Here is a 13,314-nt window from a genome sequence, read left to right on the forward strand (position 1 = left end):
TTTTTTTTTTACTGTGTTTCAGTGTTTTGAGCTTTCCAAAAACATAAGATGTTAATGTCTTTATAAATATAGATATAGATGTTTGTTACATATTGAGAGACTTTATAAATACACACACACACACACATTTTTGTCTTAACTAAACTGAATCCCATCAGCATTTCAGTATGTTCAAGTCTCTCCCATCTTACACACACACCACACACACACACACACACACACACACACACACAGAGAAACCAGGCAAAAACTCTCCTTCCATTTCATGCTTCCTTCAGCTACTACTCTGTTTATCAACCACCCTTCAGAATAAAAATTCTAACATCAATTGTCTCTTCTACTCTATTCCCTTAACTCTCACTTGTTTCTCAACCTACACTAATTTTTCACCACTCTGATGAAAACGTTCTTGTCATGGCCACAAATTCCCTTCAATTTTCATAAAACTAAAGGCCCACTGTAATTCCAGTGTTCTTTGATCTTTCACTGATAATTTTCAACAGAAATGCTGTTGGCCATTTCTTTTTTAGAATGTTCTCTTTTCCCTTGAAACCTGTAGCAACCAGGTTGCTGCTTTTCCTTTTGCCTCCACTTCTTGGCCTCTTTTGCAGGCCCCTCTTTTATGAGTATGCCTTCTTTGGGTTCCATTCTAGGTCTTTTATTTCTTTACACACTTCCCTCCCATGCATTCTTTTTTTTTTTTTAAAGATTTTATTTATTTATTCATGAGAATACACAGAGAGGAGAGAGAGAGAGAGAGAGAGAGAGAGAGAGAGAGGAGAGGCAGAGACAAAGGCAGAGGGAGAAGCAGGCTCCATGCAGGGAGCCTGACGCGGGACTCTGATCCCGGGTCTCCAGGATCACGCCCTGGGCTGTAGGTGGCACTAAACCACTGAGTCACCAGGGCTGCCGGATCCCATCCATTCTTGTGACTTTGCTGCTGTTTGTGGTTCTAGTCCATACTTCTCTCTTGATTTCTAGTGCAATTTTCCCACTTACTCTGTATGTCTATCTGGCCCTCAATCTCAGATTTCCAAAAATGAATTCAACATTTCTCATACCCCCAAACTCTAAACCTGTACAACTTCTGTATTTTCCATTGTGAGCATGGAAGTTTATGAAGCATAGCATTCAGGAAACATTTATTGAATTAATTCAAAAGCATTGAAGTTAGATAATTCACCTTTTTTCCCTCTTTATAGCTCAACAGCATATAGATAGGGAGTGTTTAAGAAATATTTTGTAAAATAGTACATAATCGTCCCTTCCATGGCCTGTGTGGGGGCCTACTAGGATGATCCTTGCATAAAAGCCCACATCTTGAACTTGCTCCATAACCTTCGGTGCCCCCAGTGACATTCATTGTGATCATCCCTGTAGAGCATGAGCTCTCTCTGTACAATCCTGATAGCTTGTTACTGGACTTGAAATTCTGTAATCCTGAAGTGGCCCATCAATCTATAAAGTAGTCCACTAAATTAGAGTAATTCTACTAAGAACTAAACATAAGCAAAATTATTATGCTGTCTGGAAGATTAATGATTTGATAAACATATAGAAAGATGAAGGAATCAATAGAGAGCCAACACAGACCAGGGAGATGCTTTTATAAGGAAACAATATATGGAATATTGTAGACAAAATATACTATGTTTATTGAGGATTTATTTTGTACTAGAAAATGTTTTATGAATTTGGTATCTATTGGATTTACTTTGTACTAGAAAATGTTTTATGAATTTGGTATCTATTGGTTCATTTAATTCTTCCAACAACTTTATGAGATGAAAATCTCATTTTCTAGATTAGGAACCCTGTAATAGGAAACTGAATTAACTTGTACAAGGTCATACATCTATGAGTGATAAAGCTTAACAAACGTAATAGTCTCAGTAAGGAAGATTTGATCCCATTAAATGATGATGGGAAAATAACATAAAGTCACAATTCACAAAGGAAACATTAGTAAGTAAATATATAAAACATTTTTCATCCTTCTTCGTAAAGGAGAAATGCCATACAGTACATACAGTAAAGTAATGCTTTTGCTTTTACTTTTACTTCTCTTAAATTAGAAAAAGAAGAGGGAGGAATGGAGGAAGGAAGGAAGGGAGAAAGGAAGAAAGGAAGGAAGAAAAGAAAAAGAAGGAAAACAGAGTTCCTGATTTGGTAAGGTTGTGGTGAGCTAGGCAGGCTCTCTGCCAGCAGTGTCGTGGGTACTGCACTTAGGAAATGATACATCAAGCAAGAGTTAAAGTTTCTTTGTCATATTTTGGTATAGAGAAATAATTAAAAGAAAAAGCTTCATGTACCAAAATGATATTGCAAAACTCTAAATGCCTAGTGATAGATGACATCATAATTCATGAAATCTGTAGATTATCCAGGCATTAAAATAGCCATTTTGAAAATGTTATAGAAATATAGAAGACATGTATAATATAATGTTAAATCTGAATATGAGCTTTATCTTTAATTATTACATCTATTGTTAATTTTATGCCTATGGTATCCATAACATAAAGAACATGGAAAAATGGAAACAGTTGCTATGTTAACTTTAATATTGGAGTTTCTTTATTGAATAACATTCTTCTAATGTAACATTGTCTATGCAATATGTGAAATTCACAAGTAAACCAATGAACTAGATGAGATACAGGAAGCTTTGTAAATGGTCTATAGCATAATTTTGGAAAGAGCAAAGAAGCACCATTCATTGTGTACTGGTAGAGCATGGGGCTTTGAATACAAACAAACTTGCTTTCTAAATCCTGGCTCTAGCATGTGGTTTTAGATGAGTCACAACCAATTTGACCCTTAGTTTTCTCATGTGAAAAACAAAAAACAAACAAACAAAAAAAACCTAGGCTCTTGGATTAGTAGTCAATAATATTTAGTTGTGTCTGAAGTACTCTCTCCTAAGATTCTCAAGCTGTAAAAAGCAAATAAAAACCAAACAAAAAACCCAAAGCCTAAGTCAATTCTATCAATTCTATAAATTGAGAAAGACTTCACTTGGTAGGATCCTCTCTGGATCTCAGCAAAACTATCTTCCTTTTTGGGGTCATTGAAGTACTTGAAATGATAACCTTTGGGAAGTGGAATCCTTGCTTTACACAATTCTTAAAGTAGACCCTTGTTTATGCAGCATGATGATCACATCTCTGTCTGTGGCTGTCAGCGCGAGCTATTTGGAAGATGCAAGGTTGGGAGGAACAGTTTAGCTTCATGAGGGCTACTCTTCTCATCTTCTCATTCAGAAGTTGCAAAGAGCCATCCAATAAGCTAAGGATTTGAAAATGAAAAGACTAATGTGCTTTTTAAGAACAGGAAGTTTCTTTGTTATGCTAATGATTTCCCTTACAAGTAGAAAAGTGTGATATTCATACTACTGCTGGTACTCTAGATGATTTTAGGTAGTGTATAGTGTTTTTAAAACTTCTAATTAGTTATATTTTTATTGTAATGTGTATTAGAAAAATGATCACCAAAGTTTGACATTGCATACTCTAGAAATTATACAAGATGATCTATTTTGGTACAAGACAATACTATTTGAACTTCTTTTTATATTCCTTTTTTAACCTATCCTTTACATTTTTCCATTTGTTATAATGTTAATAATATATTTGCATAGTAACACAAGTACATTGTTACAAATAAAACAGTACATGACTGGATGTACATGCTCAAAAATGTTACTTATGGACTATGTAAACTGAAAAATTTAGAGTCCACTGTAATAGGGAAATATTGGCTTTCCACTTTTAATGTGATCTAAAACTTCCTTTAAGAATTAGATTATTAGGAAAGTCAACCTAGAGTAAATAATAGTATAATAATAATGAATAGTAACAAAGAAATATCACTAACCAGAATGGTGAGACAAGAATTACTAAAGTTTGGAAACCCTGGCAGAGAGTACTGGATGACAGAAGGATTGACAATATTAAAAAAAAAAAAAAAACATACATATCTGTTAGTCTTTGTTCAAGATTATACTTTTCTAGGAAAGCTGCTCATCCTGGAATGGTCATCCTAATCATTAACCCTTATTAGGAAAAGGGTAGAGTGGACACTGAGGGCATTTAGTGGAGGGACATCAAATGATTGGTGCCAGGTCATAAGGGGGTCTTCAGAGGTCAAAACCTATCTGCTTCCATGTAGCCTCTATCTACTGGTTTTAGATCTTACTGTACATTTAACGTTCTTTTTCATAACTGATTTGGGGTGAAGGGAGGCTTGAGAGTCCTATGACAGAAGAAAGAGGTCTAGATGAGAATAACTCATTCAGTCAAATATTTTACAGACTTTTTTTTGCAGTCACCCCCCTCCTAACCCCCAAAAGTGGAGGTGTTACAAGAAAATAAACTGAAGCTGTTTACCAGGGCAAATGACAGGTAATGCCTAAGTGGTTTATTTTTTGACACACTAAAGGTAAAATAAAGTACCCTTCCAATGTTTCAGTTTATAAGTTTGTGTCTGCTTTGATTTTTTTTAAGGAAAAGTAGAAGCAGGCTATGTATCTTCCTTAAACATTTGAAAACTAAAATGCTATAAAAGAATGCTTTCAGATTTTGATCAAATAGTCTAGTTTTGAGTCTCTGTAATTCATTAGAGAAATAAGTAACCACTGCTGTGTGAGAATCATCTTTTCTAAGCCACTTGAATTATGTGAGATCGAGGGAAAATAGGTTGTTAGTTGTTTTTGCCAAATAATTAGCTATTATTAGCATGTAAACTATATATCAACAAATGGACTGGAAAAACACCCACAGTACTTAGGCCAAAGTAAGAAATTGTTGATTGCTGGTTTTTATGCTCAGGAACATTTTTAAAAACAAGTGACAAAAGCCGGCCCATCTGCATGGTGATGGTTTGGGATCCAGTCTCATTTTTAGTTATCAGATTTGTAAGGAAGTTTTTGACACTGATTTGCACCTGTGTCCACTGACTTCCCTTACAGTACTACATAATCATTGTGTATACGTACACATTTGCATATATTTACCTACCTAGAATTTACCTACATTTGTCACTAATGAGTGTGACTGCAGGATAAGAAGAAGGACAAAGGTGATGTCTAGGGACCTCAAGGTGAACTTTTTCCTTCTTGAGCACTCCTTGGGCAAAGAAATAAGAGTCCTAGAGATTTCCAGCTACTAGTAAGTACAGCTCACTAAGTACTGACCTTTAATAAATCTGCTCAGTCAGACACATTCTTTAACTTAGAGAAATACAGGTCTGAAAAGGGATTTTGAGTTGTCATAAAATTCACCTATACTTATTTTGGTCAGGACTAACCTATAGCTCAAAGATGTTGGCCCCAATACTTTTATATCATTCCCCTGGCTGACAGCTTTCATTGCTGAATCTTCACTATGCTATGACTTTCTTTCTTCCTTTCTTCCTTCCTTCCTTCCTTCCTTCCTTCCTTTCTTTCTTTCTTTCTTTCTTTCTTTCTTTCTTTCTTTCTTTCTTTCTTTCTTTCTTTCTTTCCTTCCTTCCTTCTACCTTTTTAAGATGAAGAACCACTATAAAGCTTTGAAAAAGAATTTTTTTCACATGGGGGAGATATCTTCTTGAGGCGACCTCCTTTCTAGGTGCTCACTTAAATGTACAGCAATACTGGGCATTTGGTAGATATAAAGCCATCTTTTTGGTTTCAGTCATGCCAATTGTATCCAGTTTTTCCTCATTGCTTACCATGTCTTATAGTCCAGCTCATTTCTTTCTTCTTCCTTCATTATTTCTCTGAAAGAGAAGCCTATAAAAATACACAAACAATAGAGGTTCTTCTTTAAGCCTGTGACTTTTACAAAGTTTTTCCTATGGCTCATCTAAATTCAACAAGCAAGATCAGAGGAAAAAATGGAACATAAGAGGGAGTTGATGGGACAAGGACTTTAGGAATATTATTGTGTTTCTAATAGCTTCATGTGGGTTGAAGGCCATCTGGATGGTATTATGGGAGAAGGGGCAGCCTGCTGGGATATTTGGAAGAGAATCAGGATTATTAGATAACTTGTGCAATGCAATTCAGATTTTGGAACACCTGAAAGGAACAGAGAAGTCAGGGAGCTATCAGAAGACATATTTTGTTGTTATACAGATATTCCAGAAATGAATATGATATTACAGATGAGAGCAGTTGTTATCTGGAGAGTGGGGAGGTACATTGTTAATAGGATTCAAAAACTCAATATTGAGTTACTCAAAACAAAGAAGATAAAATTAATATTTATTTATTTTTTTAAATGAATATTTATTTATGGGAAAGTAGCATGGCCTTTATAACTGATAGAATATACAGTTTCTCCCCTTTTTCAGAAACAGCATATTCCGTTTCCAATTTTTTGTTGACTTTTCTGTGTTTAGCTCATATGAAAGATGTGTTCTGGTTCCTGGAGATTTTCTTTCTTTCTTTCTTTTTTTTTTTTTTTTGAGATTTTATTTATTCATGAAAGACAGAGAAAGGCAGAGACATAGGCAGAGGGAGAATCAGGCTCCCTGCGGAGAGCCCAATGTGGGACTGGATCCCAGGACCCCTCCTAGGACCACGGATCACACCCTGAGCCAAAGGCAGACGCTTGACCACTAAGCCACCCAGGCGCCCCTCCTAGAGGTTTTCTTGAGTCTTGTAGAGTTGTTTAGAATAAAAACTATGTTTTTCTCAATTATGTAAACAGAAATACTTTAGAAAAAATCTTCATAGGAAGAACTATTAAATTTATATTATACTTTTATTTTTCAGATAATAAGTATTACAGACCAGTGTTTCTCAAATATAAGAATGTGATCCCCCAAGTTTAGAAGCACTAACTTAAGAAATGAAAGTAACAGTGGCTTTCAAATTCAAATTTTTACAAGATTGGTTTACACAGTTGCTTAAAAGACTCCTCACAAAGGCACATAGACAATCATTATCTTTTTTTTTTTTTTTTACATTTATGACATTTTCAGTTATGGGGCACAATGTTTGAAGAGTTTGCTGAAAAAAATTGAATTTGCTGAACCTTTAGGTAGTAACTTGTTCGTAGTGATGTAATGAATGACACAAATACAAATGGCTATATTTGGTTAATGGTCTTTCAAATAATAAAAGGTGTATTTATCTAAGTTTAAATAATCTAGATATATCTAAATATAGTCTATACTATATGTAATAATGTATATATAATAATATAACATATATAATAATAATATATGTAAATATCATATATATATATGTTGGAGCCATAGATGGCAGGTCTCTATGAGGGGTTTTAAATATATATATAATTAAAATGACAATGCTTAAAATATTTTTTCTCTTGATTATATTATTTATTTATATAGTTAAATAAATATAGGAAATATGAATATATATTCACAAGAAAAAATATCACAAGAAAAAAGTCATAACTGTGTGGTGATGGATGCCAACTAGATCTATAGGTGATTATTTCACAATGTATTATACATATATTGAATCATGTTGTATACCTGAAACTAATATAAATAATGCTATCAACTACATCTCAATATATACATTTGTTTATATAATTATATATTTACATTTATATAATTATATATATAATTTTTAAAAAACATTAAAAGAAAAAACCCTCTCCAGGAGCTATCATCTGTGACCTCTATGTAGAACCATTTGTAAGGACAATTTCTTATTCCTATTTGCTTAACTGTCATGTGCTATTATTTTCTCTATGGATAAAAAGAGGGGTAGGGACAGATGAAATAAATCCACAAAGAAGAGATCATTATTAGATGTTAGATTTCTGGGACATGTAGCAGTTGCCCAATTCCACTACCTCATGTTGACATTAAGCTGACTCAGTGAGATTACATGATTTATACCCAGTAGCATAGTGACTGAAGTAAGACTCAGCCCCAGGATTCCTGACTTCCAGTTCTGTGCTTTTTGTAGCACAACCACTAGAAAGAGACACAAATACTATTTTTTATCTAAGCAATGGGAAGCAAATAGTTTTTGGCTAATATGGATACAATTAGTTTTTTTTTTAATATTTATTTATTTATTTATGATAGACAGAGAGAGAGAGGCAGAGACACAGGAAGAGGGAGAAGCAGGCTCCACACTGGGAGCCTGATGCGGGACTCAATCCCGGGACTCCAGGATCGCGCCCTGGGCCAAAGGCAGGCGCTAAACCCAGGGATCCCCATACAATTAGTTTTGATTCCTAAATTTTCCTCTGAGTTCAACTAAATTTGTTAAATATAGATTTAATCTTTATTCCTTGCTTTCTTAACTTTCATCCTTCCTTCCTTTCTCCCCATCCCCTTCTCTCTGGCTTTAAAATGCTATAATTCAAATTATTATTAAGGTAAGATATTCCTTTCTCCAGTTAAAGAAAAATATCTCATTTTATAGTCATCTAAGTATGAATATTAGAAACTGTCAAATGAAGAGTGGATATTGCTATTTGGGGTGATGTGAAATACAATGGAAATGCTTTAGGGTATCAAACCTCGAACATCAGATTTAAAGGGAAATTAACTTCTCTGTGATGTTCTGCTTCATTTTATACAATTCCATTCAACTTTTTACCCCTTGCCAAGCTCTGCTTTCCCCAATTGGATTGGATTATATCATATATCAGTTTGGGGGGGGCTTGGTACCCACTCAAATGCCTATCATTGATATCAGCCTTTTTATCTCCCTGTTACCTTTCACAGAATTCAGCTGTACAAGGTCTTCTATCAGAGGCTTTCTTTTTTTCCCCCCCCAAAGACGGAATTTAATGTTTAGTCAAAGGAGGTAATGGAAAATAAAATCCTTTACCCTTTGGATATTTTTCTGTGTTTATACTCAAAATTGGATGTTATTAGGCATTGTATTTATTAGAGTAAAAATTATTTTTGACATTCACACTTCATTTTCTCTTGCCTATTAACATGCTTGTACATTCAAGTCTGTACAAAGAATTCAGTAGAGTGAGAGTGTGACCAGGGTCAGGATAAGGAAGACAGTGATGCCAAAACTGTACTCACTCAAAAACCATCCCAGTATCAAACAGGTCCCTCAAGGAGAGTAAAGGCAGTTCTGGAAAAGATAATATATTGAATATTTAATTCAACAAAGGATATGTGATGTGATAACTTTGAAAAAACATGGCACCTATTCTACTTTCTAGAGGGCTACTCAAAGAAGGAAAAAAGAATATTTTTTTTAATAATTGGAATATGCCTACAATATAAATTTCATGACTGTATGCAATTGATATTTAGAGATTTTATATACTTATTTGTGGTTTCTGTAATTTGAGTTTTTAAGAAATAAAAGGATAATAATGGCTACCTTTTATTGAACACTTAGGATAGTGAGAACAGCCTTGTGTTAAAGCTCTCTACCATTTTGCATTAGTTAGATAGATAATGTCATCATCATTCTGTAGATGAAGACACTAAAGTTCACGGATGATAAGTGATTCTGCTAAGATTATACTGCTATCATATGTCAGAGCTAGGAAGTATATAGGCTGCGTGATGCCATGGTCCCTCACTAAAACCCTCAACCACTATGCAATACTAAACCATTTGTCCCATGAAATCCTTATCAGCCTTTAAGGACTCACTCGTAGCACACTTGGAAACAGGATATATTTTAAAACTTTTGGGTTAGACATTTTAGGGTCTGAATATATGATAGAGTGTTATTATTCTAAAATCTGAAGAAATGATAATGATCTCTTTTTTATATTGTATCTCTTTCCTGTTCTTAGAATGCCTGCTTCTTTTTCCCAGTCTTCGATGTTAAAACTTTATTCATCTTTCAAAGCCTAATTTAAATTAATTCCCTGTATTAAGTTAATCCCAATCAAAAGTGACTTATTGCTTCCCAGTTCTGTGGCCATTCAATTACAATGAGGACTTTCAACTCCACATAGAGTTATGATGTCTGATCGCTCCTAGTAGAGCACCTACCCATGCAGGTAGCATTCTGTGATTCATCTTTATACTCTCTATTGCAAGTGGTTTGCTTCTAATGGGATTTTACTACAAATCTGTTGAATGAATGGAATGGAAATGGAGGTGGAAACCTGCAAAGGTTGCTCACATAGAGGTCTACAGATGATGATGATGATGATGATCTAATATTTTATTCATGCTTACTTTGAGAAAAGAACTGTGAAAACTGCTGCATAATCACATTTTACCGTCCCAACAATCCTATTAAGAAGGGATTATTATCCCTACTCTACAGAGGAAAGGGCCTCAAAGAATTAAAATAGTATGTCTAAATTCATAGAGCTACTAAGTAGCAGAGTTAAGACTTAACCCCAGATCCATCTGACTTTCCAACTAAAGCCATCATGACATTAAAATTGATTTTTCCTACCCCACTGTGTTTACTTCCAAATTTAGATCGTACCAAACTTTTCTTATATAAAGCTTTATCTATCTAAGAGATGGTGTAGCAGAAGAGGGGAAACTTAGGGCCGCTGGATGCACTTGTACAGGATGTGCATGCAGTACTTCAGGAGGCACCATTCACAAAAACCCCATGTGAACTGTGTGCCTCCTGGAGGTATACAGTGCATAGTATGCACAAAGACTCATGACAGCCCTGAAATCTATGCCTTATTTGAAACAATTCTCTTATTCTCCAATCTAAAAGTTGACTGCATAGAGGGATAGTACATTTCTCCTTTCTACCTCAAGGATCATTTCAGGCAGAAAATATATTTTCTGAGAGACCTCTGTATCTTTATCTTAGCTTTAAATTCTGTAATAAGCACAAAAGAGAAAAGAACATGTATACAATAAGAATCATATTTCCTAAAAAAGTAATAATCTCCACAAAAATATATTAAGTGATTATACAATTATAAGAAAGTGTTAAAATTATCTTTATTGCTTGAAGAATTAAATCACATTGCTGACCAGTATCTGACTTTTTTTCAATATTATTCAATAAGGATTCTCCTAAAGGTGATTTTGATTCATCATAGGGTAGGCACTGCAAAATAAATAACCTGGCAGATGCAATGCCACATGACAGATCTGAAAGCATGTTCACTTAATCTCTGCCTCACTGTTTCACTAATCTATCTTTTTAAATATTTCCAAAGGTCTCCTCAAAGTCTTAGCTTGAGTTAACACTCTAAGCTCTTGATATTCATTCCTTCATTTAGAAACCATTATCCAAGTGTTGAAAAGAGCCACTTAGCCATTCATCCTGGGAAAGTAAAGATTTATTCTGGTTAGCTTTCAAAAATCCTAACTTTCATTTCATTATTCATTCACATATTGTCATAGTGGAGCAAAATCAATAGCAATACACTTACATTCTGTGGGCAAGTATAGTTCTTTTTTGTAAGACTGCACAGTCTCTGGTGCTCACTCAGTAAGAGGTTTAAGTCATGGTCAAAATTAACCTGGAAACCTATCTTCAATAATTTTTTTTTTTTTTATCAACAGCTATTGCTGTTCTGCCAAAGCAAAGTTCACCTTGGCCATGTATTTCCAGTTGCCTGCCTTATGTGCAGACAGTTTTTTTTTTTTCCTGCTTTCCTAAATTTTATAACTTTATTCTTTAAGCTTCTTCACACCCTGCACTTTTCAGCTGTCATTTTCAATTCGGCCCTGATCCCTCATTGCAGTATGACTTGGTTTCCCAGCCTTTTGCTTGTCTGCTTTTTGATACCAGTGCCCTCCTGGCTGCCTGGCTGCTCCTGTTGCTGACGTCCACCATGATCAGATGCCCTTTTCTCTTTTTGTCTGAGTTTTCTATCACATACACAGCCTACTCAATCAATGCCTTACTCTTGCCTCTCCTGAAAATAGTTCCACATCAAGCCAGTGAACTGTCACTGGTAAGATCCTCTTGGTAAATTTGGGATATTGATGACCTTTGGAGAGGTATTTATGTTGATGATGCCTAAGTCTTTAGAACTGTCTCCTAGTTTGCAAAACAAAATATCTGGATAATTTTGTCAGTAATCTCTCCCCAGGTTCCTCACACTACACATGTATAATATTGAGCTCAGCATCTCCCATAAACCTGTTCATCTTCTGTATTCCATATTCTGTATTCACTCTCTCCAATTGTATCATCCTCAATGGAAGCCTGAGAATAATTCTTGACTTCATTTTCTTCCCTCCCCCACTCCCTATATCCAACAACTTGAGAAATCTTGTCACAACATTCAAATTATGCTTTCCTTTCTATTCTTCTTCCTATTGTGCTCATTTAGGCCTTAGCATCCTTTTATTTTTTTCCCCCAGCTCAATTGATATCATTTCTTCCAGACTTGTCTCCCTCAGTGTGGTTTTCTTGGCATTTCCCTTCAAGTATGGGATGAAATACTTACTACCTACTGTGACTCTTCATTATGTGATGCTTGGTTCTGTTTTCATGTCTTGCCAATCAACATCTCTCTCTTTATGCTCCATGAGCACTATGATCCTCATGGTTCACCATACCATGCTGGGTCTTGCCTTGGTAACTTTGTGATGTTCCTTGATGTAAATTTAGTTTTCTATTTCTCACTTGGCTTTTGATGTGTACTTTCAATTTGAGAAGACATGGTCTTTATTCATTTTGGGAAAATTCTCAGATATCATCTTTCCCAATATTGCTTGTCTGCCGCTCCCCCAGTTCTCTTGTGCTTGGATGCCCATGAGTGTGTAATAAAGGTTCTCAATCCTCAATGTTTCAGAACTGCCCTTTCCAATTTTTACCTTTATTTGCTGCATTATTGGTTGATTTGTCAGTTGTATTTTCCAATTCTTCAATTCTTTCTGCAGCTAGTGTTATTCTAGAGCTTATCCAATTTATTTTTTTCAAATACTGTGGCTCACATTTCTGAAACTCGAATTAAGTCTTTTTCAAACAGATACCCATTCCCATTTCTATTTTCTCTTCTTTTTTCCCTATTTACTCTTTTTCAAAGTATTATTTTCCCTTGTTACTTGTTCTGAATATTATTTATATATCACTTTTGAGGATGTTAAATATAATTATTTTAAAACTACTTACAAATTGTCCAATTACTTTCATTTTTTCAAGGTGTATTCTTCCAATTATTGAATTTTTTTGTTTTGCTTTTCTAACTTTTTGTCTCTCCTATGTTTTGGAATTGGTCTTCAAGCTGATCTTGAGTGGGATTTATTTTCTTTCTGTCCCTCTGTGTTCATCTCTCTCTAATGTCCCTATCTATTTTGAAATTGTCTCACCCAGATTCTCCAGTTCACAAGTAGATCTTTGATGGGCAATGTTGCACTTTTTTTTTCTCCTGATGAAAGGATGAAAACAGATGTTCCACTGAGTCAATTGGAGCTGTAAAG

At 34.8% G+C, this 13,314-nt stretch overlaps 1 protein-coding gene across 9 annotated transcripts in view; it reads left to right on the forward strand.

The window, feature by feature from the left end:
* Positions 1-13,314, forward strand: part of LOC144324194 (uncharacterized) — a 580,701-nt gene that overhangs the window by 323,233 nt on the left and 244,154 nt on the right. For all 9 annotated transcript variants that reach the window (XM_077915487.1, XM_077915489.1, XM_077915486.1 and 6 more), the window contains one exon: positions 2,076-2,169. In XM_077915487.1, coding sequence (XP_077771613.1) covers positions 2,076-2,169 — 94 coding nt within the window. The remainder of the gene's footprint in view (positions 1-2,075; positions 2,170-13,314) is intronic.

Source organism: Canis aureus, chromosome 11 (assembly GCF_053574225.1).
Source record: "Canis aureus isolate CA01 chromosome 11, VMU_Caureus_v.1.0, whole genome shotgun sequence".
Classification (NCBI taxonomy): Eukaryota; Metazoa; Chordata; class Mammalia; order Carnivora; family Canidae; genus Canis; species Canis aureus.